Raw genomic sequence first — 26233 nt, forward strand, 5'->3', positions numbered from 1 at the left:
CCAAATGGCAAAATTACTGTTGAGCAGTTGTCATAGTTAATAAGATTAACGACTGAATTGGTGAAAACCTGCTCTTATCATCAAATCCACTGTTAACTCATAGGGACTGCTCAGGAGAAACGAAGTCCTACTCTGGTTAGTAATTAGCATGCATAGGCATGCCTGAATGGGATCCCAGCCCGCTCAGAAAAAAGTCTGCATTCTAAATCATTCTGGCATGTGCTTTTAATCATGACACTTTACTACACAATCTGTTGAATCAAGGTCTTAGCTATCTATGTCCAAGTCCAGTATGTGTCTCATCTCATCAATGTATCAGATGAGGACAGGCATGTGAACATATTCTTTCTGTTCAATGGAATCAGAAGATCTTAGCTAGAGCTGTCAACTGAATGAAATGCAGTGATACCATGTAGCTCTGGAAACTAGGGGTTCTATATGATTTATTTTCATTAGAGATTCTTTGATTATGTTGAACCAAGTCTGTCTTTTATACAGTTCATTAAAATAACCCAGACAATAACTAAACACCAGCACTGTACACCAGCTCACCTACTGCCTGTTTCTAGTGTGCAACACAGTGCATTGGCCTGCCTTGGTAGGCTGCTTGGTTCCAAGCCTGCAATCCTGAACACTGCACAGCCCAGCAAGCAAACGTAAAGAAATGTTGTTATGCTTCATAACATTATGGCTTCTTATCTTTCAAATACCAAAACACAGACTTACTCTGAATCTGCTTGTACTGTATCACTGCTATCTTCTAGGACATCTTTGACCTAGAAAGAGTTATGTAAACCAGGCATTACTTGCTAAATGACGCATTAGAGAATTTGCTTACTCTATGCCCCTCACAGGCAGAGGCGTTCATCCACTGCATACCAGTCACCAGAAGAGATAGAGAAAGCCGGTCTGATCTCTGTACAAGGTCAAATTCTCACTGGCTTCATGAGAAACATAATCCATACAAGAACCCTGGGTTAAAAACATGCACATGAAAGTGCAGAATGCATTAAAATCTTGGAGCCTTAATATCCAAGGCAAAGAGTACAACCCTTCTTCACTTTCAAATGGGCAAAGTGACAAGAACCTGAACACCACTGAAGTTGGGAGTACCTGTGGTACCCCTCAGTAGCTCAGGTCTTTGAGTCTGCGTTTTCCCATGCTGGATCTTAGCATTAATATTCCCTCCACAGCAGCTCCTGGACTGTCAATCATCTTCTGCCAGAGGTGCTGCTCTTCCCCTTGAGAGTCCATCCAGTCAACCTCCTTGCCATTACTTACACCTGGCAATTATAAAAACATGAGGCATTTTGCCATATTAGTAAGTATTTAATATCCTTGCTCATTTTCTCCAACAGCATGTGAGAAACATGACAAGCACTTTACAGTGTATACACTTTACCACCTTACATGGAGTTATACTGGAAACAGGTAGCTCCTGGAGAGCACCAGTTTGTCATTAAACTCCTTTGTGGTGAATGGACAGATGCACATAAACCTCCTCGCTCTGCTCCACAAGCAACATCCTCCTATAAGGAGGAGGAATGGATTCACACCACTTCCAGATCACACCACTGTCAGGAAAAAGGCTGCTGTTGGACAAAAGTAGTCTCTTTCTCACTGGGATGCTAAGAAACGCTTCCAAAGTATTCCTAGTTCTTCTTAACTGCACAGAAGTACAACCAGCACCAAATTTTTGCATCTCTGTCAATGGCGGAAAGAACTAAATCATCTACAGATTACATGCTGCAGTCACTCCCTTTTCAATTTCCCCAAGTTCCCATATCCTTTCCATACATATGGTAACATTTCAGTCCTTAATATATGTAAATCACATGGGTGAGAAAGGAGAGCAGAATAAGAAAAGCAATCATGAGTCAGATGGTACCTTACCATTTCCAGTGCTTAAACGGACACCTCCCAGAAAAATATTACTGGACAGTGACTCCTTGTCCCACACAGTCAATTCTAAGCAGACATTACGTATATCCCTTGAATTCAAGCCACTGAAAGCAAAGGTATGATTCCACTGGGGGTTCACACTCTTTTTTATTATGGGAGTTTTGTGTTTTGTAGCTTTGCTGTCATCTGGGAGCAGGTATCTGGGAGATACAGAAAAGGAAATTTGAGTATGTTGACAGGCTGTCACATAATATTCACAAGGAATTACAACCATGTAGAGGCTCAAATGGGATCAGAACCCCATCTCCCACCGTTATTACATTAGGCATAAATTAAGCACCTGAAGCGCATCTTTTGCATTTGTGTTCCATTCATTCTTATAGTTACAATGTCAGTTATCACCAGCAGAAACTGGAATTAGGTCTCCTTGCCCCATGTCTTGGGTCTTAACCACAATAATTTTATTATTTCAGTGAGGCTACATATAGACAGAATCATAAGAACACTGTCTAGAAGGGGCCTCTGGAGTCACCTTGTCCAGTATCCCTCTCAGAGGAGGACAAGAGGTACTCCACAAAGAAAGAGAAACGACTACTAAGGAAGAAACTTCACCAGTCTAGCATCGTTATTTTTTGTTGCCTACAGCCCTATTGGGTGCAGAAACACAAATGCTGTAAAGTCTGACAAGCTCTTCACATTTTACTTTCAGTGGACAATTCCTTTAGTGAAACTAAAAGAACTTAATACTCTAGTTGAAAATCAGAGTTCTCTACAAATTTCTATAGTCCGTACCTCTTCCTCCTTCAGCAAAGTTAAACAAATAACTGTGTGGTTGCAAATAAACACTAAAGGGACAGACTAAGACAAACAAATATCACTAGACCTCAATCAGGATTCCTGTGCAAGCTTTTCCTTGACAATAAACATGGGCTAGTTTACAGCAGTGGGATAACTATGGGCTAATCTTATGTCATATTACCTCAAACTGACAGAGCAGATTAGAACACTGCAGCACCTCAACTGGTTCATGGTAACTTGATTACGCATTTGGCTATGACACATAACAGAACAATAGTCTAAGGAAAACAGACTTCTGTTCCACTCTACTGAATAATCCATGTCAGCAACAGCAGACACCACTAACTAAAGACAGTCTAGAGAATTACTGGACACACAGTGCTACTGCTAATATAAAAAGGCTTTGACAACATTTTCCCCTGAAGTGTGTTGCAAGCTCCAGGTGGAAATAAGCCATAATGGGATCAGACAGTCTATCTTCAGTAAATGTCTTCACAAATATCAAGAAAAGAGGGATGGCATGGAAGAACAAATACATAGGAAGAATAGTTCAAACTTTTTCTACATGGAGTGTATGAGCTTAGTGATAGTTTGAAGCATGCTACAAGAGCACAATAAATTCTCTGTTCCACCAAGAAATTAAAGCCAGGATGTTTTCTATATTCCCCATTTAAATAATAACACTCAAACCATTACTAATGAACAAGAACATATCTAAAAATCAGCAATTTGGAAAGCTAGCATTGAGAGCAAAAACTGGCAAAGAAAAACATTTTAAGCCATCTTAAATCTAATGTTTTTAAGAGATAACTTTATTTTTTTAAATGCATCCACATGCATACAGGCATGTGGATGCCATATAAATGGCACAGACCTTAAATTTTTCCAAAATTACTTATCTTTAAAATGAAACCTGAAAGTCAGCAGGACAGAATTTTTAAACATCTTTTGTCAAGGAACATCAAATGTTAACGAGAGACAGGTTTAAAATACCACATCTGAAGTAAGTGATAGACTTTAAATGTGCCCCTTGACACTGTACTACATGCCCAAGAGCTTTCCCAATTAAGCACTATTAAAAAAAACAACAAACAAACCCAAAACTATTTACAGTATAAGAAAGAAAAAAAAAAAAAATCTTCTCATGGAGCATATTTACTTGAATCAAAAAAGGATTTCCTCACTCATAATGAATTTTCTCTTTCACTGTGTTTCAGGTGACACCCATTAGAAAGAATCTCGGCTTGATGGAGCATGCCAGGTTTTACAGGTGCTGTCTGCAGTTTTACAAGAAAGCCAAACAGACTTAATATCTTCCTGAAAATAAGTTTCTTATTTAGGACATAGTTTGCCCATTCCTCTTGGTATAAAATATGTACTGTTTCAATTTTCTGAAAATGTAAATGTCACCATCAGATCAGGTATCATCTCAAGCCTGAGAGCCCTAAGGCAACTTCTCGCCTCTAGGAGTGATGAACCTACCTCTGCCAGCTCAATGGAAGTGCTCCCTGTAACAGCATGCACATTAACACACTGGGTACTTATGTATGAATTGTTCTGTTTCTTGACAGAGTGGTATTTAAATACCACTGGGACAATTTGTACCTCTCTGCCCTTACTCCACAGAATCCTTCTCTTCAGCATACCATTTCAAGGTACCAGTTGCTCTTCAGGACTGACACTCCATACACAGATATACTGAAAAAGCCTGGGTCAGACAAAATATAATCCAGGGCAGCCATTAAAAAAACAGAGACAAAAAAAACCCACAGACCCTTTTACAAAAGTGTCAGATGTGCCTCTTGATTTCACTGCAGTTAAATTCTTTGCTTCTTTGATGAGGACTTCTAATATACCTCCAGATGGCATGTGAGAGTCTCCCTTTTTTCCTTTTTTAAAGCTCTTCTTTCCTATATATAGAATAGAGTTGAAACACTATCATCAGAAATTATACATACACTGCAAGACTGATTTGGATGTGTAAACGGACTTTCTAGATTTATTTTTTTTAATCATTTACTGCAATGGAGTTCAACTATTCCTTATGAAGAGATTCTGATTATCTCTATGGCTAGAGAAACTAAGTAAGGCAGAGCAGAAAAATCACTCCATATGTGATAAAGAACTTGACCACATAAGTAGCTAGTCCTTCTTGGACACAACAGTGTGCCCTACGTGTCCAAATGTCAGTCTTTGTGGATCATTATGTTGAACACAAAAAACTGCATGTCCTGTAAGTCCCACCCCCTTTTCAGAATCCACTGCCACGACTGATATTGAGACACACCACAATCAAGGTATAAAACCTCTTTCTCAGAGCTTAAAATGCAGAAATACACCATATGTATGCAATGTGTAAGGATGCACTGCTCCTCGGAGACCACACAAAGAGCATGGTGCTCCCTAGCATGCTACTGCATTTGAACAGCAGCATGAGGACACATGCACTTGCCACTGCTGCAGATTCCAAGAGCTTATGAAGACATGGACCTGGACCTCTTGAAGAGGCTCCCAAGAAGGGCTACCAAAATGATCAGAGGCCTGGAGCACCTCTCCTATGAGGAAAGGCTGAGAGAGTTGGGCTTGTTCAGCCTGGAGAAGAAAAGACTTCAGGGAGACCTTATTTAGGCCTTTCAGTTCTTAAAAGAGGCTTATAAGGAAGACCATTTTGGTAGCCCTTCTCTGGACCCTCTCCAACAGGTCCATGTCTTTCCTGTACTGAGGACCCCAGAGATGGATGCAGTACTCCAGGTGGGGTATCACCAGAGCAGAGGTGAATCAGCTCCCTCAACCTGCTGGCTCCTTTGGATGCAGCTCAAGACACAACTGGCCTCCTGGGCTGCAAGCACACATTGCCAGCTCATGTCCAACCTTTCATCCACCAACAACCTCAAGTCCTTCTCCTCAGGGATACTCTCAATCCCTTCATCCCTCAGCCTATATTGATAGTGGGGGTTGCCCGGACCCAGGTACAGAACCCTGCAAAATGCACTGATTTTAAAAAATGCAGATAGCATATAACTGATTGTTTTCTTCTTAGACAGCAATCAGCTTTTCCGAGAGAAAAGCCTGGAATTACTGATAGCAGAGGGAATGTCATCTGTCAAGAAAAAAAAAAAAAAAGAAAGAGAAAGAAATCTAATATATCTGCCAAATCCTAACACTAAGGAGCAGTACTGTCATTAAGACAGTGATATACCCGTGGCTGATATATCCACGTACACTCAGTTACTAACAATAGCATTAGTAACTATTTTCCCCTATTCATTGCTGATAAAAATGGCTTACCCCAAAGAACTCAAATAATATTTCACAGGGCTGAATTGCAGCAGTAATACAGTAACACTGAGCAGAGGTAAAGCAGTGTGAAAAAAGGGAAGATGGGTGTAAAAAAAAGTGAAGACAGGTAACCTTAAGGACAATTCAGCATGAAGTAGGTGAAGTCTATTACTTTGAGCAGTTATACACAGTGTATAACCAGTTGAACAAAGAACGCACAGACTATGATGTAGATAACTTACTTCTATGTGACTGCCTTCGATCATGTTATCTTATGTATCCTTTTCTTTTAATTAGGTCACAGCCATGCACTAACACGTGACTGCACACTCCCCTTCTCTAAGTGCAATGCAAGAGAAGAGGATGGAGCAGGAAAAACATATGGTTCAGAATTTCCACAGATTAAGACAACTAGCATATTTAAGTATGATTTCAATCTCCACTAGCACCATTACTTCACCAGTACCATTACTTCACCCTAGGTGAGGATTTTTAATAAATGGAGGGGTGTAATCATGCTGCCACTGATGTTTGTTTTACCTTGAAACTGCCCTAGAGGAAGCATTAGATTTCTGTCTGGGGGAATGTAACGTAGAGCAACTGTCAGTTCTCCTTTATACTGAAGTCCAACATCTGTCACAACCTCCATCTGAGAAGAGAAAAAACAAACAAACCAACCAGAAATCCAGCTAAGGTCAATCATTCACCTTCTTTTGATTTTAATTTTGTTGTACCAATTTAGTGTTTAAATCCCTTCTCAGACATATCAAGACATGCCAGCCCATTTTCAGATAATTAAGCACTCCAGATTGAATGCAATCATATTTGAGAAAACTTTTTCAGTGAGGGAATACAAACTCTCAGAAGAACAAAGCCATGTGGCATTACACATTGTTCAGTGAACATACGGAGGAGAGAGGTATTTAGCATGAATACGTGAAGCAAACAAACAGAAAAAATCCTAAAGCTTATGTCTGGACATATAAGCTAGTTTAAGGTGACATTCAGCTCTTATCTTCCTCCATCAAAACTGTAATTTGTTTCTTGTATTTTAGAGGAGTCACTCCTGAGTCACTGCTGGAATAGAGGTGTGGGGAATGAAGGCGAGGGAAGAAAGCAGACTTCAGCTCTGAAAGAGAACTTTCTGAAAACTGTTATTCCCAGTGTCCTTTTCTATACAACTGCTATCTCTGCATCTTTTTGTTTTGTAAGTATTTGTCCTGGGTTCAGCAATAGCAGTCATTTTTCCCCTTCTTGGTAGCTGGTGCAGTGCAGTGTTTTGACTTTCGGCCTGGGAGCAGGCCGAAAGTTTCAAATACGACAGTATTTGAAACTTGCCTAGAAAGAATGCATTCAGTGTTCTTCAAGGCATCTTTGTTATAAAAACATTAGGCCTTCACTGACATACGCTGAATTTCTATTCCCATTGTAAGAAGTGGGAAACTACATTTTATAAATAGATGCAACACAGAGAGAACATGTTATTCCAGTTCAAACTGACTTCTAGAAAAATCAATTGCAGTGAAAAATAGGAGTCTTGCATATTTCCATTAGCGATCTGGTCCATGAAGAACTCCAGCATACCCTAACCTTGCTCAGTGATGCCCACTAATGGACGTGGGACTACTCCGTTGCTTGCATTTCTGTACATGCTTCAGTGCTGAGGTTTGGGTATAAATAAACAAATCTTCCTGATATCCTAACAGGGACAAAGCACATGTATAGAAGGAGAAGACCCTTGGGATACATGCCAAGGCACCATAAAAGCCTTTAAAGTATGCTTATAGACAAATGTCTGATCTGTTTCCAAGATGCATTCAGCTTGTTTCCTAACTCCCCAGGAAGGGCTAAATTCTATTATCAAGAGAAAACAGAAAAAAAACGCCTGCATCAGAAATACATATGGTACATATGTAGAATTGGCACTGCCTTCATATCATAGATTCCAGGCTAAGGCACTACCCATGTTTAGCGGGGCTAAGCCTGTACACAAACACAAGACAGGAAACAAAGCATTTTAGTAATAACAACACTACTGTTTTGTGACTTTGAAGCACTTTTACAGCAACAGGCATTCCTGTGTTGACTGAGAAAAACTGCCCTCTTCCCACCAGTGTCTGATGCCAGTTGCTACAACAGAAGACAAAAGAAAACCTGTAGTAAATGGCTGTGGAACAATTTCCACAATATCTAAATCTTGTGAGTCAGGCAGATCACTTAAGGTCTAAGCTGAGCAAGTTCAGGATCAGATTTCCCATAAAGACAGCAAGGATTATTTTTTTCTGTTCTACTTGTGGACAAGCGATGGTGTAAGTTCTTACATCAGTAACAATTTGTCATCCTCTCCCCCCGCACCCCAAACACACATGGCTCTGCCCCCTCTTTAACCACAGAACAATTTTCTATTTCCAATTTAACCATACGTCTCTTCAAAACAGACATCCAATGCTCATAGAAAAAATAGGTCTTAATGTCTCCAACCTTTTCATTAAACCAGCTAAATGATTCATGACAGAACAAATAAAGTACTGTAATAACATGGGAAATGTCTGACTGCCATTCCTGCCTCCATCAGGCAGTTCACATGGGGAAGCACCATGTAATGTGCATGTGTATTAACCTGTGTTTTGGTTTTTTGTTAATTCAAAACACAATAATTTATGTTTTTTAAAAATATTATCTTTGCTGATCAAAAATATTAGCAGTGTTTTAAGTCTAGAAACATTTTTTTTTAACTTAGGAGACAATCAAGACCAATTCTGTGTTTGCTTTCTTCATTAAAAAAAAACCCTAATTTTAAAATCCTTTTTGGAAGTAACCAGACAACACCTTCCAGCTGGAATGGCTGAAATGTTTAGCACCTCATTTTTTTCCTGACCAGGAAACCTTTATGACTGCCTTTTTTTTTTTTGCTCTGTTAGGATTAAAAGAAACCACCATTACACACAAAAATCCCCAGAGATTGAAATAAGATGATAGAGATTACTCCGCGGTAAGAAGCTCAATTTCAGACCAACATCACATATTTACTGCAAGCAAAACAAATACTGACAACACAGTGCTGACTGAAACATGTTTGCCATCATTACTCACTTTCTCTTCCTGGTCTCACCTTTTCTGGACCACAACGGAAGAGCTGGCGGTCACCTTTACTAGCAAAGCCGAACTAGAAAACTGAGAATTATCTTTGCCACTTTTAAAGTCCAAGGTGTGTAAGTTTTCAAAGAGGAGACCACACCTTTGCCAAAGCAGGGAGTGCCCTAGACACAGAAGTCATCCTATTGATTTGCCTGTTGATAAGCTTTATCTTGTACCTTCCTAGTCAAGACGAATAAGAGATAGGGAAGTCTTTTTTGACAGCTGAAAGGTGTAAAGCACCTTAAACAGAAACAAAAAAAATGGTCTGTTTCTTTGATAAACTGTTAGAAGGTTGGATGGGGGGAGTAGTAGAAAAGTCCTCTGATTTATATGCTATTTTAAAAAGTTAATTTCTTTACTGGGTCATTTATCTGCTGCGGTTTGTTACAAGAAGAACTTAATAGTTTAGTTATAAAACAAAAAAAAAACACCTTTTAAGTAGCCAATAGTGTGAAGATTTTATGCAGACTTTAAAACCAGTATGTTTTGGTTGAATAAAGAACAAAGATAATATTTTTATTGCCATATTAGACACTCAATGTCCAATTCTATAAACACATTCCAAAGGAAAAATAACGAATACTTGCTAAATTTGCTCTGCAACACTTTCACCGGCCACTGGAAACCCTTACCTTGGGCTGGAGCACAAACCACTCATCGCCCTGATTTTCAAAGTTCCAGGAATCAAATGGAATTTCCACCTCCCCAAGGAAGCTGTTGCGTCCAAATCTGTCATAGTGCCAGACAGAAAGCTGCAGGGTCCTGGTTTCTAGCTGTGTGTGACTGATGACATACTGCCAAGAGAAAAAGAAACTCTCAGAATAAGCAGAAATAATAGTTTCCATGGAGCCTTTTACAACTCTAACTCAATTTCACGAAGCCGACAGCAGCTAACAAACAAAGCATGAAAGATTTGTTTTCTTTGCAAACAAAAATCGATGGAGCCAGAAAGCTCATAATGCAAATGTTAAATCTTTTTTCTTTGCAGTATGCATCCTATGGTCATTAATGTTACTATCATGACTGTGGTTTTTTTTCTGTATTATTTACTGGGTATTTATTATTATAAAGTAAATGACGATGCTTATAACTATGATGCTGTTAATTCCTGATAAGTTTATGTAAAAACAGTAGGTCAATATCAAAGTTTAGTTTATAAGAAACCCCACTCATTCTTTCATCTCTACAAAGACAGTTTGCTGTATACAACTTTCTAGAAGTGACACCCTCTCCTTTTCAACTGTATCTTTGCAAGATGAGATATTGTTCCAAAACTGCATACACCAAGCATATCAGTCTTTGTAACCGTTGTTGGTTTTGAAAGCTATTAAAAAACTCCTCTGAAAAAACCATCATATTGTAGCAAATACACAGAAAATTATAAACATCTGGAATTCTAGCTCCACACAATCTGCTTTTAGCAAAAGACACATTAATTCCCTGAAAGTCACCCTTCTCCTGGTGTTAGCTGAAGAGACCCAGATGTCTTTTTTCTGCATTAGGAATAACGTATGGACACAGACACATATTCTCCAAAAGCTGAAACAGTCAAGTCAGTTGGCGAGCCATGTATAGATATGTCTACAGTGCTTAAACTAAATGCCAACAGTTCCACTGTGAGAGATGTCATATTCAGCAATAACAGAATACAAGTCAAAGTGGGAAGATACAGACGGATTTAATTATTTTAATTCTATTTTATTTTTAACAGTAGTTACAGTTGGGATGTGCAGACATAGCCCTTGCTTACCTACCCACAATGCAAGTAAGCCCTCTTTGTTGCAATTTACATTTTTAGCAAGGTGCTAGGTCCTATCCTCACCGAGTTCCTACCAGCAAACATGTTCAGTGCTATGTTTGTTGCTAAATAGAATCTAACACTTTTTTTACCCAGTTCAGGCAAGTCCGAACTTTACTAAAAACCATTTAAAAATGAGGCTGTACGAGACACTCTCCTTTGGCACGCAGTCTGGCCAGACCAAGCATGTGTGTCTGCAAAATGGTTTGTAGCCAGGTTAAGCCAAGAATACTGGCCAGGGAGCATCTAAGAAACTTATTTAAAACACCACTGAAATTGGAGGGGGGTGGGGTGGGGACAGGGATCAGGAGAAACCAAAAAGAGTTTCTGGCCTCATGACTGCCAGCTGAGAGAACTCTCATCTATCGACAGGAAAGGGGAATCACCAGGAGCCTTGTGCTCAGTGACCGGAGCAGAAACTGCCATTCCCACCTGCACCACAGAGCCAAGGAGGTGAATGAACAACTTGTGAAGAGCTCAAAAGAGTTCTCCCTCTATAGAGGACATAGGTAAAAGGCAAGGAAGGAAAGAGCCTGATATGTTGCGTGCCACCAGCTCTCAAGGAAGTAATCTGTCACTGCCTTTTGCAACAGAAAATGAACTTCACCACAGCTTTTTAGGAAGGCAGACAGTGAAGTCATTGTTAGCATTTTCTTAGTAAAATCAATTCTGCTTTAAAAATAAATCCAAGCCTCCAGAGGAATTCAGACCTTATTGAGTTTGTTGTCTCTTCAAAACCAGTTAGATGGGAAGTTTTAAGCTAGTTTTACTTCAGCATCAGTTGCTAACTTAGGGTGCACAAAATCTTTCAAGTGCTTTTAGCAACTTTGCTCTCAGGTTACATGGGAACATCAACAGTTTTGAAAAAGATATATGGAAACTAATAGAAGTTTCACCTGTAGAGGGGAGAACCAACAAAAACACTTCCTCAGTGCTGAAAGCCAGGAATTACAACTCACAGGACTACTTGATGTGCTTGCTTAAATATCTTTCCTTTTGAGATATCTCTCCCAAACTCTAATCCTCGTACTGGAACGCATATAAAAAATGCCTGTAAGCACAAGTGGAACATTCGTCACAGCTTGAGAGAAAGACAGTGTTCTCACCTTCAGCGTTTCATTAAATTCTGGATTGGTGCTGTTACTTTTAATTTTGGTCTTGCGCTTACTTTGGCGGGACTTATCAGGCAAAAGGTATGCTTTGACGTATCTGCAGATCAAGCAGGAAATTATTAGCAGTGAATCCAAATGACCAGTTTGAGCAAAGACCTGACACTGCTGCATCAGCAACACATACAAGGAAATTAATTCTTGCAGTCTAAACAACGTACCCATGTAACAGAGAACGTATGAAACATGGAAAGATATGGTCTTTATCTAAAAGCATAGCAATGTTAGATAGGATAAGAATAACAGAAGACAGAGCTAAATTAATTTGCTCATCCTCAGAAATGCAGAAAGCTTTCCCAACACTTTCCATGTTGTAGTATATGATTGCTGACTGGTTACATATGACAACATTGAAAATAAAAAGAGAATGAAAAATGTCATACCTTGCTTACTACAGGATTAGAGACACTAGCTATTACTTTCTGAGGAGAAAATATACATATCATACTGAGAACTATAATGAAAAACTCAGAAAATGGTCCTTGCAAAGTGAATCTGCGGGTGCATGAAACCAAAGTTATTTCTATCCCTCCCTCCCTCGAAAACATCATTCCTCTCATATACATTATTTTTTATTCTAGAAGAAATCAATTCAGCCTCCCTAATCCTTCATATTTTTTGTCCTTTTACTATCGAACAAGTTAATAATTTAAGTAGTCTTATTGTTTCCCCAGGATAGGCACATGTTGCCTTAAGAAACATACTAAAAGTGCATTTCCCACAGGAAATCCCAAACCATCTGTCACCAGAATGCTGCTTGTAGCAACTGGATCCTATGAATTCTCAGGCTCATATCACAACACCAGACTACAGTGTGTACAGCAGTCCTAGCAGAGCTTAAGGAAACTTTTCCCTGTGCTTACGGATCAGTCCTTTGCTTCTTCTCATCTGCAATGGCCAGGTTTCTGCAACTTCTCACCAGGATGTTGAGGGCACCTGTTTTGTAGCTGTAATTGATGTTGAGAAGGACTTCACCACTGACCTTCACGTTGCCATAGTCACCAGTTTCACTATATACACTCAGCATGCTGTTAATGCTAGTCTGGAAGGGAACAGAAAAAGGACTTAGAGGGTAAAACAAATTACTCTTTCCAAGAACCTGCTTTTTTTCATATAGCAACAAGTGTGATAATATTGCAAGGCTGTTAGGACTTGCTGTGAAAACAGATACATCATAGAACAGAAATTTCACCATTTGATGTAAAAGGGAATAAGAACTAGAGTTAATAAGTGTCTAGACAGTTGATGTTTTTCCATGCAGGACTCAACCCTATTTATAAACATGACTAAATCTAAAGTACTACTGTGTAATTCATGCATGAACTGAAGAGCTGACAGCTACATAAATTGTAAGTTCACATAAGTTCCAAGCAGAAAAAAAACCCTACCTCTTTGGCTCAGCTGTTCACCTAATTTTTATTGAGTCTCATAAGACATCTGCCGACAGAACCACTAGAAAAAGTTCTAAGGAAGCTTCCCATATATGGAGACAGTATAAAGCCACACTTGTCTAAAGCAACACTTACTTCTCACTAGCAATTCTACAAGAATGAGCAAAATTCAATAGGCAGCATTTCTGTAGCTGCCCTAAGGCCAAAATGTTTAGCAACAATCCCACAAATTTTTCCACTGCAAAGTAATTATCACCCCTCAATCTCTTTTTTTCACTCCTACCATGCAGAGTATTGCTATGAAGATGTCCTGTTTTGGAAGATTACAATTAAGAAAGACCTAAATATTTTTAAAGAATACCAGAGCAATATTCACACTGCCAAAAGGCATTTGAGAAATCTGGTGCATGTTTTCTTTTGAGTTGTTGAGCAAAATTGCTCAAAAATATATGTAACTACGTAATTCCTGAGACACAGGAACCTCGCAAGACACACAGGTGTAGTCTTCAAAAAAAAAAAAAAATAGGGAAAAAAGGGGAAAAAAAAAAAGAGAGAGAAACCTTAAAAGTAAGCTAAGCAGAGAACTCGGGAGAACTCACAGTATCACCGTCTGTTTCAGGAACATTTAAATATGTCCATTTTCTGTCAGAGCCTTCTGGGGAGTTCTTTAATGAAGGCAGTACAAAAGAGCAAGAGAAAAAAGCGTTAGACAGCTGCAATAAGAAAGAATAAGTGAAGTGATAAATCTTTACCTATACAGACAGGTAAATGAAGTTTGTATTGCAAAGCTGTAGCAAGAAAGGAGAAAGTATCATATCAGAGAAGTCTTAAGTGCTTTCCCTGTAACTTCAAGTATAAAGGACACGTGGCTTTAACTGGAAATGTAAAGCACATGCTAATTAAATAGAAATTAATTATATGCTGTATCAAAACAAGTTATATTTTAGAACACCAACCCTACAGATTTGGATTTGTACTGGATTGCATTTGGACTTGTCCTCATTTATGTCTGCATGAAGTCAATCCTCTCTTAAGCTAGTCAAAAGTTAAGCATTCATACTTTTGCCAGATTGGCGCCCTTGTGAGAAATTGCAGTTTCTCTGTGGAGTTTGTAAGAATGAAAAATGCACACAAATGTTGAAATAAGTCACTCTTCTGGGAAAAAAAACACAGTAAAAGAATACTGGGGGAATAATTTTCCCCCTCTGCTTGCTAGGGCAGTATCCGGAAATCTCACCAGTGACCTCAAGGGAAACTGCATCTTGATCTACCTTCTTCTTTATCAGCTGCTGAGAGGAAGGGAGACCGCAGTCAAGAGGAAGAGCCACACAAAAAGAACTGGTCTGTGGCAAAACTCAGTTCTCCCAGGACTCTGCCTAGGGGCCCTGCACCACAGAAAGCTGGAGGGATAAGCAGGCCTGTGCCAATATGACACAGACATGAGAAACAGAACAAGCAGTCATTAACCATAAAGTTAATTTTATACACTATATAGGAGTAAAAAACAAGAAAAAAATATTTTGGTTTGTGGGTTTTGGTCTTGTTTAGGCTTTGAGGTGTTTTGCCTTTTTTTTTTGTGGGTTTGTTTTTTTTTTTTCACTTGTTTGTTGGGGTGGGGTTTTCTGTTTTTTTTTTTGTGTGTGTTTTTTTTTTGTTGTGGCTTGATTTTGGTCTTTTTTGTATTTCTGCTGGCCTTCTTTATCCTTAATTTTTAAAATAAATAAATAAATAAAAAGAAAAAAGCTTGTCCTTTTAATCCGTGATATAACCAGCTGAAATTCCATGAGCAGGACTGGTTAAAATTACTGGAGAATTAGCAATACACACCAACAAATGTGTCATATTTCCTCCTATTCCTCAAACTCTGAGCTAAATTTCTGCCTTTACCATTTATGCATTTCTATCTCTAGCATACATGAAAACAGGTATACTTGGAAACTGTTGGTTAATTTAACAGTCCCAGTGTGTGCTCCAACATGACTAAACTATCCCTGCGCAACAGAAATGCAAAATTTGTGTGCCGCCTTCAGAAAAACAAAGTTATGTCAACACAAGAAGGTGAACGAGTTTTCTTCTACTGAATCCAAATACTCTTTTTCTTGCTCTTTAGGTAAGCAGGCAATGAGGGATAAATGATTGGGAAAACAAATACAAACAACCAAAACCCAGAGAGCCCTAAACAAATAGATGACCTCTGACCCTAAAATATGTGCAAACACAATTTCTTAATTGCTTTCAAACCACAAACAAAATAACACAAATTTAGTAAAAGTATTTTATATACTTTACTTTTTCCACCACAGATTCTCTTCTGTGGCATTTACACTGGACATTATATATGCTAAATGTAATGTTCTTATGAAATCTATCAACTTTCCAGTTTCATAAGTAGTAAACAACCACCAAATATGGATGATGTGGAGCCTTACTTTAGTATCTGACTAAGATTTATATTTGTTTTGCATCATATCTAACTGCTGCAGTAAGGCACTGGAACAATTCAGTATTACTGATAAGATAGGTCTTGACAACAACACATTAATATGTTTAGGAGAGGAATCAGTGAAGAATGCAGGGAAAATTAAATACACCGTTCATGTATTAGCTTTGGAAAACACAAAGTAAAATAACCTAATGCTGAGCTACAGTTCCTGTTGAATGTAATTTCCATTTCCATTTTAGCTCCCTCATGTTACAGGCAGATTTCAAATATCTTTACCCTTTGAGATATTTCTTCCTTTACCTCAAATGCTCATGTCAGAGTACCCATACTATACTCTAAATTCTCTTATTCAAAAAAAGAAAAAACAAACAAAAGGAAACAAAACCCCCAAAAACCCAAAGAAGACCCCCATGCAGTTAGAATCTACTGTTAATTAATAACATTGTTTCAGTGTGACTTAATAGTACACAGCAATTTCATAGGTAAGTATGTTAAAGAAATCCATACAGTGCAGAAGCCTCAAAGGCTTACAAGAAGCAGGCTAAAAGCAAAAATAAGAGAGAGGGGGGACATTAGTAACTAGCAACACACACTAAAGGGGAATAAAAAAAGAACCTGTAAAATTCACTTGCTCTTGAAGGGAGAAGCAGCTTTGCCATTTGCAACTTTGCCACTAATGTAGCATGCAGTGACATTAAAAATCATGTCATGGCGAACACAGAGAAACGAGTGCACCAAGATGTGAGATTATCTCAAACCTACAGAACTGGAAAAAACTGTGCTCCGCTTAAGAAAAAGGTCAAAGGGAAATCTACAGTAAAGGACAAGACCCAGTGCAGAGACAGAATGCTGCCTACAGCACATAGAGGGAAGGCTCTCTATATGCAGTTCCTCAATTAGTGGCCTAAATGGAGAAAGCACTTAAGCACCTGCAACCCTCATACCAATATTCAGAGGAAATAAAAATAATTCCGCCTATAAAAATCCATGGGACCAGCAAGCATTGGAGACAGTGTCATATAAGAGGGTCATAGTCAACCTCAGGTAAATGGGTCTAATTAGACCAGTGCCAAGAAGCTACATTTGCTCAAATTTGATTTGGTGTTAAGTGCCACACGTGTCTGTTGTGTCAGCTTCTGTGAACTGCATGTTCCAGAAGGAAAAAGGGTCTGGCCAGATCTAAGTTACCAAAATGCACTGTGTCAGCAGTTTGCTGAGCCCTTTTTCCTCTTCAGGTAAGCCAAGCCTGGGTTTGGCCAAATCCATTTCTCTGGGATCAAGAACTTAAGTAGGCATTCCCTGGGCCCTGCTTGCATGGGGACTAGTGGGGATGCAGTCTAGAAAAGGCAGCTCATTGGTTACTGTCATGGACCAACTTTTCTCTTCCTTTTTAGCATACAGACTCCTCAGCTGTCTTCATCCTCTTCAACCCTCTCATCTTCTATCTGGAGTTTTTCTGACACACTATATGCTGACCAGAGCTATTCTTAGGCACAAGCCTTGAAGAAGACTGGCCAGAAAGGGCTCCATGACATTCCTGAAGATGCTATCAGCTGCCCACACCCTAAAAGTCAGATCCCAAAAATGCTGTACACAGTCATAAATTAGACATGTTAAAGGCTACTTTTATAATCTGATTTCTTTCTCAATGAATAAGACTACATAATCAACTGCATAAGGCTTGTTATATCCATTTTGCTGCATCTCAAGCAACCTGAAAATGTACCCATCCTTTTAAAGCTAACATTAAGTTGCAACAGTTAGACAATTGCAAGACTTGGACATCTGATTTACAGTATAGAGCCTGTGGATATTGACAAGAAACAAAAGAATGTACCAGAAAAGTACTGCAATTATTGCAGAGGATAGAAAAGTCATCACCAACCAAAATCCCCAAGTACCTCCTTCCACACTATAGAGAAAAATACTTTTCATATGTGGGTGGCATAGTAATCGTGTAATGAGAAACAGAAGAAGCTGGGCTGAAGGATGGACAATGATGCCACAGAAGTGATATGCGGCAAAACAGAGAAGTATTTGTGTCCCAAGAACCTAAACAACCAGAAGGTGGTTTGAGATGGAAGATCCCACCACAGCATTGTTCTCTTCATTTCAAGTAAATTAAGTGCTCCTCTGCAAAGCTGAGCAGTCACATACTGCAAACAACTATGTTTTAACTTTTCCAAAAATGTCAGCTTGGTAGTAACTTAGGCATGGGTGGAAATTTGCTGATGAGTATGTTTCCTCTTTGATGTGCTGCACAGAACAGCATTAGAAATGTAATAGAAACACTATCTACATGCTAAAGGATGTTTCTCAAGTGCAGGATGAAAGATGATCTGCTGCTAATTAGTACGCAGTTAAACTCCTTTTTGGAGGAACAGTGATCATTTGTGGAATAAAAAGCATACATTCTCTACTCAAAATCTTACTGTTGATAATCCACTTGTCAAATGTCCGTGTTTCCTTGAATAACTAGAAGCCACTATGTCATCAATACCTTCTTGCGTTTCATCCAGATAATCCTAAATGACAAACAGGCATTTTAGTTGTCATGTTCTGCTCTGTATTTGGTCAGGCTCTGCCACTTAATTTTGTTTCATATATTTTCCATTTTTGGAAAACAGTGCAGAATACATTCAAAATTCTAATCTCTAGAGGAATTTCATATTACATTTTTCACATCTTTGCACATCCACACAGCATAAGGGGAAAAGTTGCTGTTCTGGTTTTAGGGTTCAATTGCTTGGGAACTGAAACACTTGAAATACATATTTCATATCTTATTCTGGAGATGCATAACTTTGCATAGCCAGCAATTCTGCACATAAACAAACCCCACTTCCATATCTACTAACAATCCCATGTGAAATACCTTATTCTACTTACTACTACTCGCATTCAGGAATTCAGGTTTGGAAATCTTAGAGGGAAACTGAGAATTTTTCAAATCTTAACAAAATAAATGAGCGAATTAAGGTCCAATACGAAGGGCCCAGAGATCATTTAAACTGGTTTACCTAAAGACATTTGCAGCCAGATGCCACTAGATGATTAATTTCTTGGTTACAGTTCAGGTTATATGTTTCTACGGGACACAGTTTGCATTACGCTTGCACCCTTTCACGCTTTCTTTGGTTTCATGAACTCTATTGTTAACACAGACCCACTTTATAACAGGCAGTGCTGAAAGCCCTGGGTTATTGTCAAACGACGTGGGAAAAAGCTTGCTCTGCCATCATACACACTGAATATATTTAAGGCATAAACAAAAATCCAGATGTGCATATTTTAAAAATAACTAAATCCCTGTATTACTTGAATAACTAAAAAGATGTGGGGAAATCAGTAATTGCACAGCTTCATATGTATGCCCGAGTCTTAATAAACAAGACAGAACTGTAACATCTTTAGTTCATATACAGAAAAAAATATTTAAACACATCAATAGAGTAAAATCTAAAAAGTAAATTAAAATCCAGCTGATGGTCCTAATAGGGCTGTTCACCTTAAGTAAAGTTACAGGAAAAAACCCCAACAGACATCATCATCCCATTAAGCGTGGCTTGGAAACTTCAAGCATTTCCTTAAGCCTTACGGAATGTATTTTGAAAGACTCTGCTTCTAGTTGTAGTGGAAGTCAAATGTTCAACTGCCTTATATCTGCTTTAAAGCCTTATAAATATCATGTGGTAAGCTACCTCATTCTCTGTTGCTTTGCAGCCCTCATTCTCTTAATCTAAACAGCAAAGTAGTGTATTCAAACTCAGGAGAGTTCTATGCTAATCAGGGAAAACAGCACAGAGGAAATGCTGCTGGAGAGATGAACTGTCACAGTTTATGTCAAGATCTGCAGAGCATTTTTCATTAGTAAACATAAAACTAGCTGTTGCATCTCTTCTCCTTTGCCCCAGTGACTGCACTGAAATAAAAGCGTCTGAAAGTGATGCAAAATTTTCTATTGCTACTTTCCTACTGTAACTGTATATTTAATATCAAGCAGAGGGAAATCAGGACAAGCCACTATTCTATTTGGGACCAAAATTTACATATTAAAGCAAATACTCCTCTCAGCTTCATGTTCTTACAATGAGCTTTCTCTGATGATCTCTTCTATCTATTCAGGGCACTGTTACCACCCCAAAGAAAAAAGAAGTCACATATATTTTATACTCTACAGAAAAAGTCCATGGAGACCCAGGCACAACAGAGCAAACTGTTTCAGGGAGACAGCTTAAGCCCCCAAAAGTAACACCCCCAAGACCCCTAAAGCAAAACCAAAACACCCCAACCCATCCTTCACTTCTTTCCTCACTGACTTCAGAATTCAAGTGGAGTACTCAAGTTTAAAACTTGGCACACGAATACACCCCTTTCTTTCTTGCCTGTAGCAGAATTGCTTCTTCCTGTTGCAACACAAACACATGCAAAACTCCTTCCTTTGCACTGTTGTATACATTCTTGTGGACTTGCTACATTTTTACTGCTGAATAATTAAAAACAAGGCAAAAAATAAACATCTTCGGACTGAGACTTTTCAGGTCAAGACACTCAAATATTAAGATTTCTGATGTCAGCTAGCTGACTACCAATTTTTGTCTGCAAGTAGATATCTGAAACTAAAAGAATGGTTAACGTTTAACCGATGCTCTTGATCCATTTTGCACTACAATGAGTATGTTTCTTAGGAGGTGTTACAGAACTGCAACTACACAATTGGTTAGTGTTATTAGCCTATTAAAGTTAGAGCTAGTAGGGCATTAATCTTATGGTCTCCTGTGGGGGTTATATTTTTTTTTTAGATATTTATTTATTTGGTTTTTGCCTCTTAATGTTGAGCACCAAATAAACTAAACTCCAGCAGGAATGCAACTTTTATCTCAAAACCCTCTATCCATAATGAATATAGGGCAAGACTCTGAAGGACTCCTGTAAGTCAAACTACCCTAAAATTATGGTAACACTAAAGCTGATGAATGCAATCAATTTATTTCCTAAGACACAGTAAATGAGAATATGATATATTATATATTTATTATTATAAGAGATCTGTGTACTCGATTATGAATTAAATTTAAAGAGGAACTAGCACTCTCATAGACCCTGGAGCAACTAAGTCAAGGTTATACCACATTAGCAAAGAAGCTACAAAGTTGCTGAGATGCAAGCCAAAAATTCATTCACAGGCAGCAAGAAAGGAAAAAAAATCCCTCAGAATAAGAGGAAGACAAAAATCAAAGAACAAAATACCACTCTGGATTTAGCATCTCTGGTACCTGTCTCAGAAATCCTTAAGTTGTAACTACCCCACCATTTACAACTAGAGCAAAAAACTGATGAAAAGTTATTTAAAGTTGTTATTTTCTTATTTTATGCTTTTCTTCTGCAATATTTTCCAGCTTTTTAACCAAGAACACGTCCCTTTTCTTTGTTGCAATTAAAAAATAAATCACTTATTTTTGAAGTTTTTTTTCCACAGAAATCTGACACATAGGAATGGCCTTTTTTATTTCCTTACAGATTAACCCAATCAAAGCAATGCTGCAGGCAAATTCTCTGAGCACTTACAAGCCAAGAAACAGATGGAAATCCCGAATTGTTGTTTTCCACCAAGCCACAAGTATCAGACGCTACAAGAAGGGGAGACATCTCCCATGGCCAATGCTCTTCTGAAAAGAGCAGATGGCAGGGAAGGACTATGACAATAGACAAAGTGCATAAACCATAATGCAGAAGACTGTGGGTTTTCTTAAATTATAAGCACAATTTCTGGAACTTCAGGAAAGAGTATAATGAGATGAAGCACTTATTCAATAACTGTTCTTCCCCTCCCTGCATTTTTAATAAGGTTAGAAATTCTTTCACAGCAATTATGCACATCCGCAACTCTGCTCTTGTGAGACCTCACTTAGAGTACTGTGTACAGTTCTGGTGTCCTCAACATAAGAAGGACATGGAGCTGCTGGAACAAGCCCAAAGGAGGGCCATGAGGATGATCAGGGGACTGAAGCACCTCCCATATGAAGATAGGCTGAGAAAGTTGGGGCTGTTCAGCCTGGAGAAGAGAAGGCTGCATGGAGACCTCATAGCAGCCTTCTAGTATCTGAAGGGGGACCTACAAGGATACCAGAGAGGGCCTCTTCACTTGGACTGTGGTGATAGGACAAGGGGTAACAGGTTCAAACTTAAATAGGGGAAGTTTAGACTGGATATAAGGAGGAAATTCTTTACTGTGAGGGGGGTGAAGCACTGGAATGGGTTGCCCAGGGAGGTTGTGAATGCTCCATCCCCGGTGGTGTTCAAGGCCAGGCTGGACAGACCCCTGGGTGAGATGGTTTAGTGTGAGGTGTCCCTGCCCATGGCAGGGGGGTGGAACTTTATGATCTCAAGGTCCTTTCCAACCCTAACTGTTTTATGATTCTAATGCCCAGAAGAAAAGAAGGTAGTTATGAATCACGTCAAGAAAAACAGCCTAGAATACATAGAAAAAGCCATGGAGAGGTATGACAGAAAACAGTGAACAGGAAAGGCACCAAGCAACAGTGGCAGAGCTAGAAGGGTGGCTTCATTTGATAAAATATATATATAAGGGAAAAATCAAAACCAAAGGTAAAAGCCTTTAAAGTACAGTATTTCACAGCATCAAAATTAAAATTTAAGAAAGTATGAATTAACAAAACTCCAGAGCATGTGTAATATATGCCTAAAATTTCTTTTCAGGCTAGATTTCTTTCACTTGTGAACTCAAAAAACAGAAAATCAAGAACAATCTGTAACCATGACTGTTCAATAGAAGCATTCTATAGCCAACATACTCAGAAAATGAAGCTATTTAAAAACTCATCACATATCCCTGAAATAAATACATATATATACACACAGTGCTGACTTCATAAGTCTGAACAAACAGGATTTCCACCAGATAAACATTTACATATTTATCACTCACCAGTTCCTGATCTAAGGCACTAGGTACAGATCTGCTTCTTATGCTCAGAGTATCCTCATTTCCTTCAGAGAAAGATCCACTCAAATCTATCTCAGATCGGCTACGATCTGTAAAATAAAAGCAATTAAAATGCTTGCTATAATTTGTACGAAAACATTCAGTTCCATCTTCTACAAACCTAACTGGTTTTTAATTTAAAAAAAAATCAAAACATTTTAGGTATCCGTCATAAACTACAGCAACTGAAGACCATGATAAATTGAAAAATATGCTTTTCTGATGCTGTTCAGCCTTCTGGCCAATATTTTTTTCTCCTGCCCTATATATCTGCTGTAATTGCCTCCTGCGGACAATACTACAGATTAAGTTTTTTACTTTCTCTGGTAGGCCTATCAGCCTGGAATACTGCCAGATTCACAGTCCAAGTGTTCATGGTGATTATCACATCTCCACCACCACCAAACTCTCCCCAATGTCTGCTTCAGAATTAAGCAACTAGGGATGGACATAGAATGTATTTCTGCCATTACTGGTGTTCCCTGTGCAGAAGGGAAGGGGCAGCGAACAAGTCTCGAGACCTGCACAAATTTCTTTTAAGTCCTACAGGTCTCTTAGCCATTCTATAGGCATAAAACATGTAAGACATTTTGGAGAAAGACCTTGGTCCTCTCCACATAAATCTTCTGCATGACTGTTCAATATACTGTGAAAGAAAGAATGACCCTGAAGGTAGGAATTTGGAAAGTTTTTAACTGTTAATCTTCTATCTGGGCTATAATCTCCAGAGCTTCATTTCCTTTGAGATCCCCCAACAAGGAGACAGTGAAGAATCCCAGGTTGCCTGCAATTTTGCTCAGTGTCCAGTTGCTTTGGCAACATGAGGCCCGTTCTTTTCTACTAGGAAAGTCTTTATTTTATAAGATAGCAGAAACAAGAGAATTTTCACTTCCTAAAGAAGTAGTTGTCTGTAACTTCTCTGCCTGGAGTTGCACCATACAATATTCTCAAATAAACTCTGAATCTTTCAAGTTCTAAAATTTAAGGTGAAGAAAATTATGTCCTTTGATTACCTCTATGCGATACATCACTGTGTTTCTGCTTCTGCTTTGGGCTAAATTCAGATGAAATGAAGTGAGCCTTGCTGTGTTTTGGAGAGAAACTTGTATATCTGAACCCACCCTGTTAGCCCTGTAAGAAGTGGGCCGAGTGCCTGGGAGGAGCAGAACAGCTCAGGGCTTTCCTGCCTCCTATTTCAGACAGGAAAAGAAGGATCTCCACCCACTGTTGCAAAGTGGATCGCGCAGCACCTTCCTGCGCAAGCCTCATTTACCTAACAGCCTCCAATGAAATGAGGTAAATTACAGAGGAATTGACTGGCTCAGTGCATCACATATAAAAATAAAAGGACATGAAGTCTGCAAGGGAACTGTTCTCTGACAGCTCATTGTTTTCCATATATGCTTGTGGGAAAAGTGGGTGTGAAATGTAATGGCAGATAGGTAGTATCTGCACAGAGTCAACCACAGAGAGAATGATTCAACAATGTCCAATTATGAATAAAATCTTGTAACAATTCTAAGAGCATATAACTTACCTAATACTAACTTTGTGCCAAAATTACTGGAATTAACACTACTGTATTTTCAAATATAAAACTTGTTAAGTGGTATAAACTTGCTTTGAAAATGGAAGAATTTTCCAAATGAATATGAAACAGTTTATGAAATTTAATAAACCCCTGATGATATAGGCTGGCAGAAAGAAGGAAAAGATTTAACACTTGCCTGATGACAGAGACACCCTAGAAACGGCAATGGAAGGTGCTCCAGATGCTTTCCTACCACGCTTCTTTACTAAATCTTCAGGTACGCTTTCACTTGCTGGAATAATCACGCCATTGTCTAAGACAATGTCCTGACCAATAAGAAAAATGCACATCCCATAAATACAAAAAGCAGGCTTATTCACTATCAGCTTAAAAGCATCATTTCCATCAGCCCACAGAACTCTAAAGCTCCTTTAGCATTCAGTCTATTACTGAATGTGTTTAGATTACAATCTAATGTGCTTTGCTTAGCACAGATCATGCATAAAATTTGCACAAAGATATGCTTCATGCCTAAATTTGCAACTGAAGAATCAGAGTAATGCATTAGGAGTGAAAGGAGAGAAATGAAACACTCCAGTCTATTAAAAGTTCACTTAGCTTGGAAATCAAAAGAATAAAAAAAGGCAAGAAAATATAAAAACTAATTTTTTTTTATACCAGCATAATAATTTCATTCAGAGTAAATGCAAATGTATTTGAACTAATTAAATTATGCCAGTGTAATCCCCTAAATAAAACCAATATACTTGATACCATTATGGCTTTTTACCTTCTGTGTAAAGGAATAGCTAACAACATAACTCCATCCAAAATAAATGGATTGGCCTTTTTCAACCAAATCTAATGCCACTTGAAATCAAGTCAGTCTGTGGACCAGTAAGCATATAAATAAAACAACTATTAATTTATTTACAGGTCCCAAAACTGCCCTTCATATATGCTGACTTACTTTTTATCAGGAAAGACAATATATTAGACCACAAATTTGGAAGTTAGAAAAAAAGTATTTATGCATTCAATAGGGCTCTGATATCAAATGCTTACATACTTTTTTCCAAACTTTAATGGTAAAAACATTACTCTGACTATAAATTTCATTTTCCTTTTACACTTAAGTCATGGCAACTGGAGTAACTTGCTAGTTTAATCCTGATTTCTTAAGGGGGGATGACTGAAATCAGATGGATGTCTCAGTGCACAGCAAGGCAGAGGAGCTGCTTCACAAAGAGGCAGGCTGTCTGGGAACGAAGAGAGTGTCTGCTTCTGGCTTCACACTTATTATGAAACAGCCAAAGCAGCTAGCTCAGTCATGCCCACCTACATCCCAAGAGGCCTAAAAACAGGTAAGAGGAATCCCACCTTCCATTTTGATAAAGCTTCGAGCACACATTTTGTGTTATGCCATAAACTATTGCAGAGCCCAGTGTCCGAAGCCAGACGAACCTCAAGTCAGTACGGTTTCACCTTCTGCAAGTACTGAGCTTGCAATGTTTTCCTTAGAAGTCAGTGGGAACATGCTGGACTCTGCATGTTTAAAGTCACATCCTTAGCATCCACAGCACTTACTCAAGGCCCTGAAGTGCCAAAATGCTAACTCACATCCTTCTGCTTCTCAGTTCAGAATCTAACTCATTAGGTAATGCTGGATATTAACAACAATTCTTAGACAAAAGAAAAATGTCTGCCAAACCAAAAAACCCATCACTGATATGACATGACACATTTTGTTCTAGTGAAGAACTTCACTGGGCCCAGCA

The 26233-nt window shown here is 38.6% G+C and overlaps 1 protein-coding gene across 1 annotated transcript in view; it reads right to left on the minus strand.

The window, feature by feature from the left end:
* Positions 1–1009: 1009 nt before the first annotated feature.
* SYTL5 (synaptotagmin like 5) overlaps positions 1010–26233 on the minus strand; it is a 77046-nt gene continuing 51822 nt past the window's right edge. The window contains exons 9-19 of the mRNA XM_057411832.1: positions 24652–24781; positions 22868–22974; positions 18351–18443; positions 14075–14140; positions 12948–13126; positions 12022–12124; positions 9750–9911; positions 6520–6628; positions 4475–4610; positions 1894–2102; positions 1010–1283 (exon numbers count right to left, since the gene is read on the minus strand). Coding sequence (XP_057267815.1) covers positions 1126–1283; positions 1894–2102; positions 4475–4610; positions 6520–6628; positions 9750–9911; positions 12022–12124; positions 12948–13126; positions 14075–14140; positions 18351–18443; positions 22868–22974; positions 24652–24781 — 1452 coding nt within the window. The 3' untranslated portion in view covers positions 1010–1125. The remainder of the gene's footprint in view (positions 1284–1893; positions 2103–4474; positions 4611–6519; positions 6629–9749; positions 9912–12021; positions 12125–12947; positions 13127–14074; positions 14141–18350; positions 18444–22867; positions 22975–24651; positions 24782–26233) is intronic.

Source organism: Pezoporus wallicus, unplaced genomic scaffold (assembly GCF_028554395.1).
Source record: "Pezoporus wallicus isolate ANWC-B61680 ecotype Strahan unplaced genomic scaffold, APGP_CSIRO_Pwel_v1 contig_1438, whole genome shotgun sequence".
Taxonomy (NCBI): Eukaryota; Metazoa; Chordata; class Aves; order Psittaciformes; family Psittacidae; genus Pezoporus; species Pezoporus wallicus.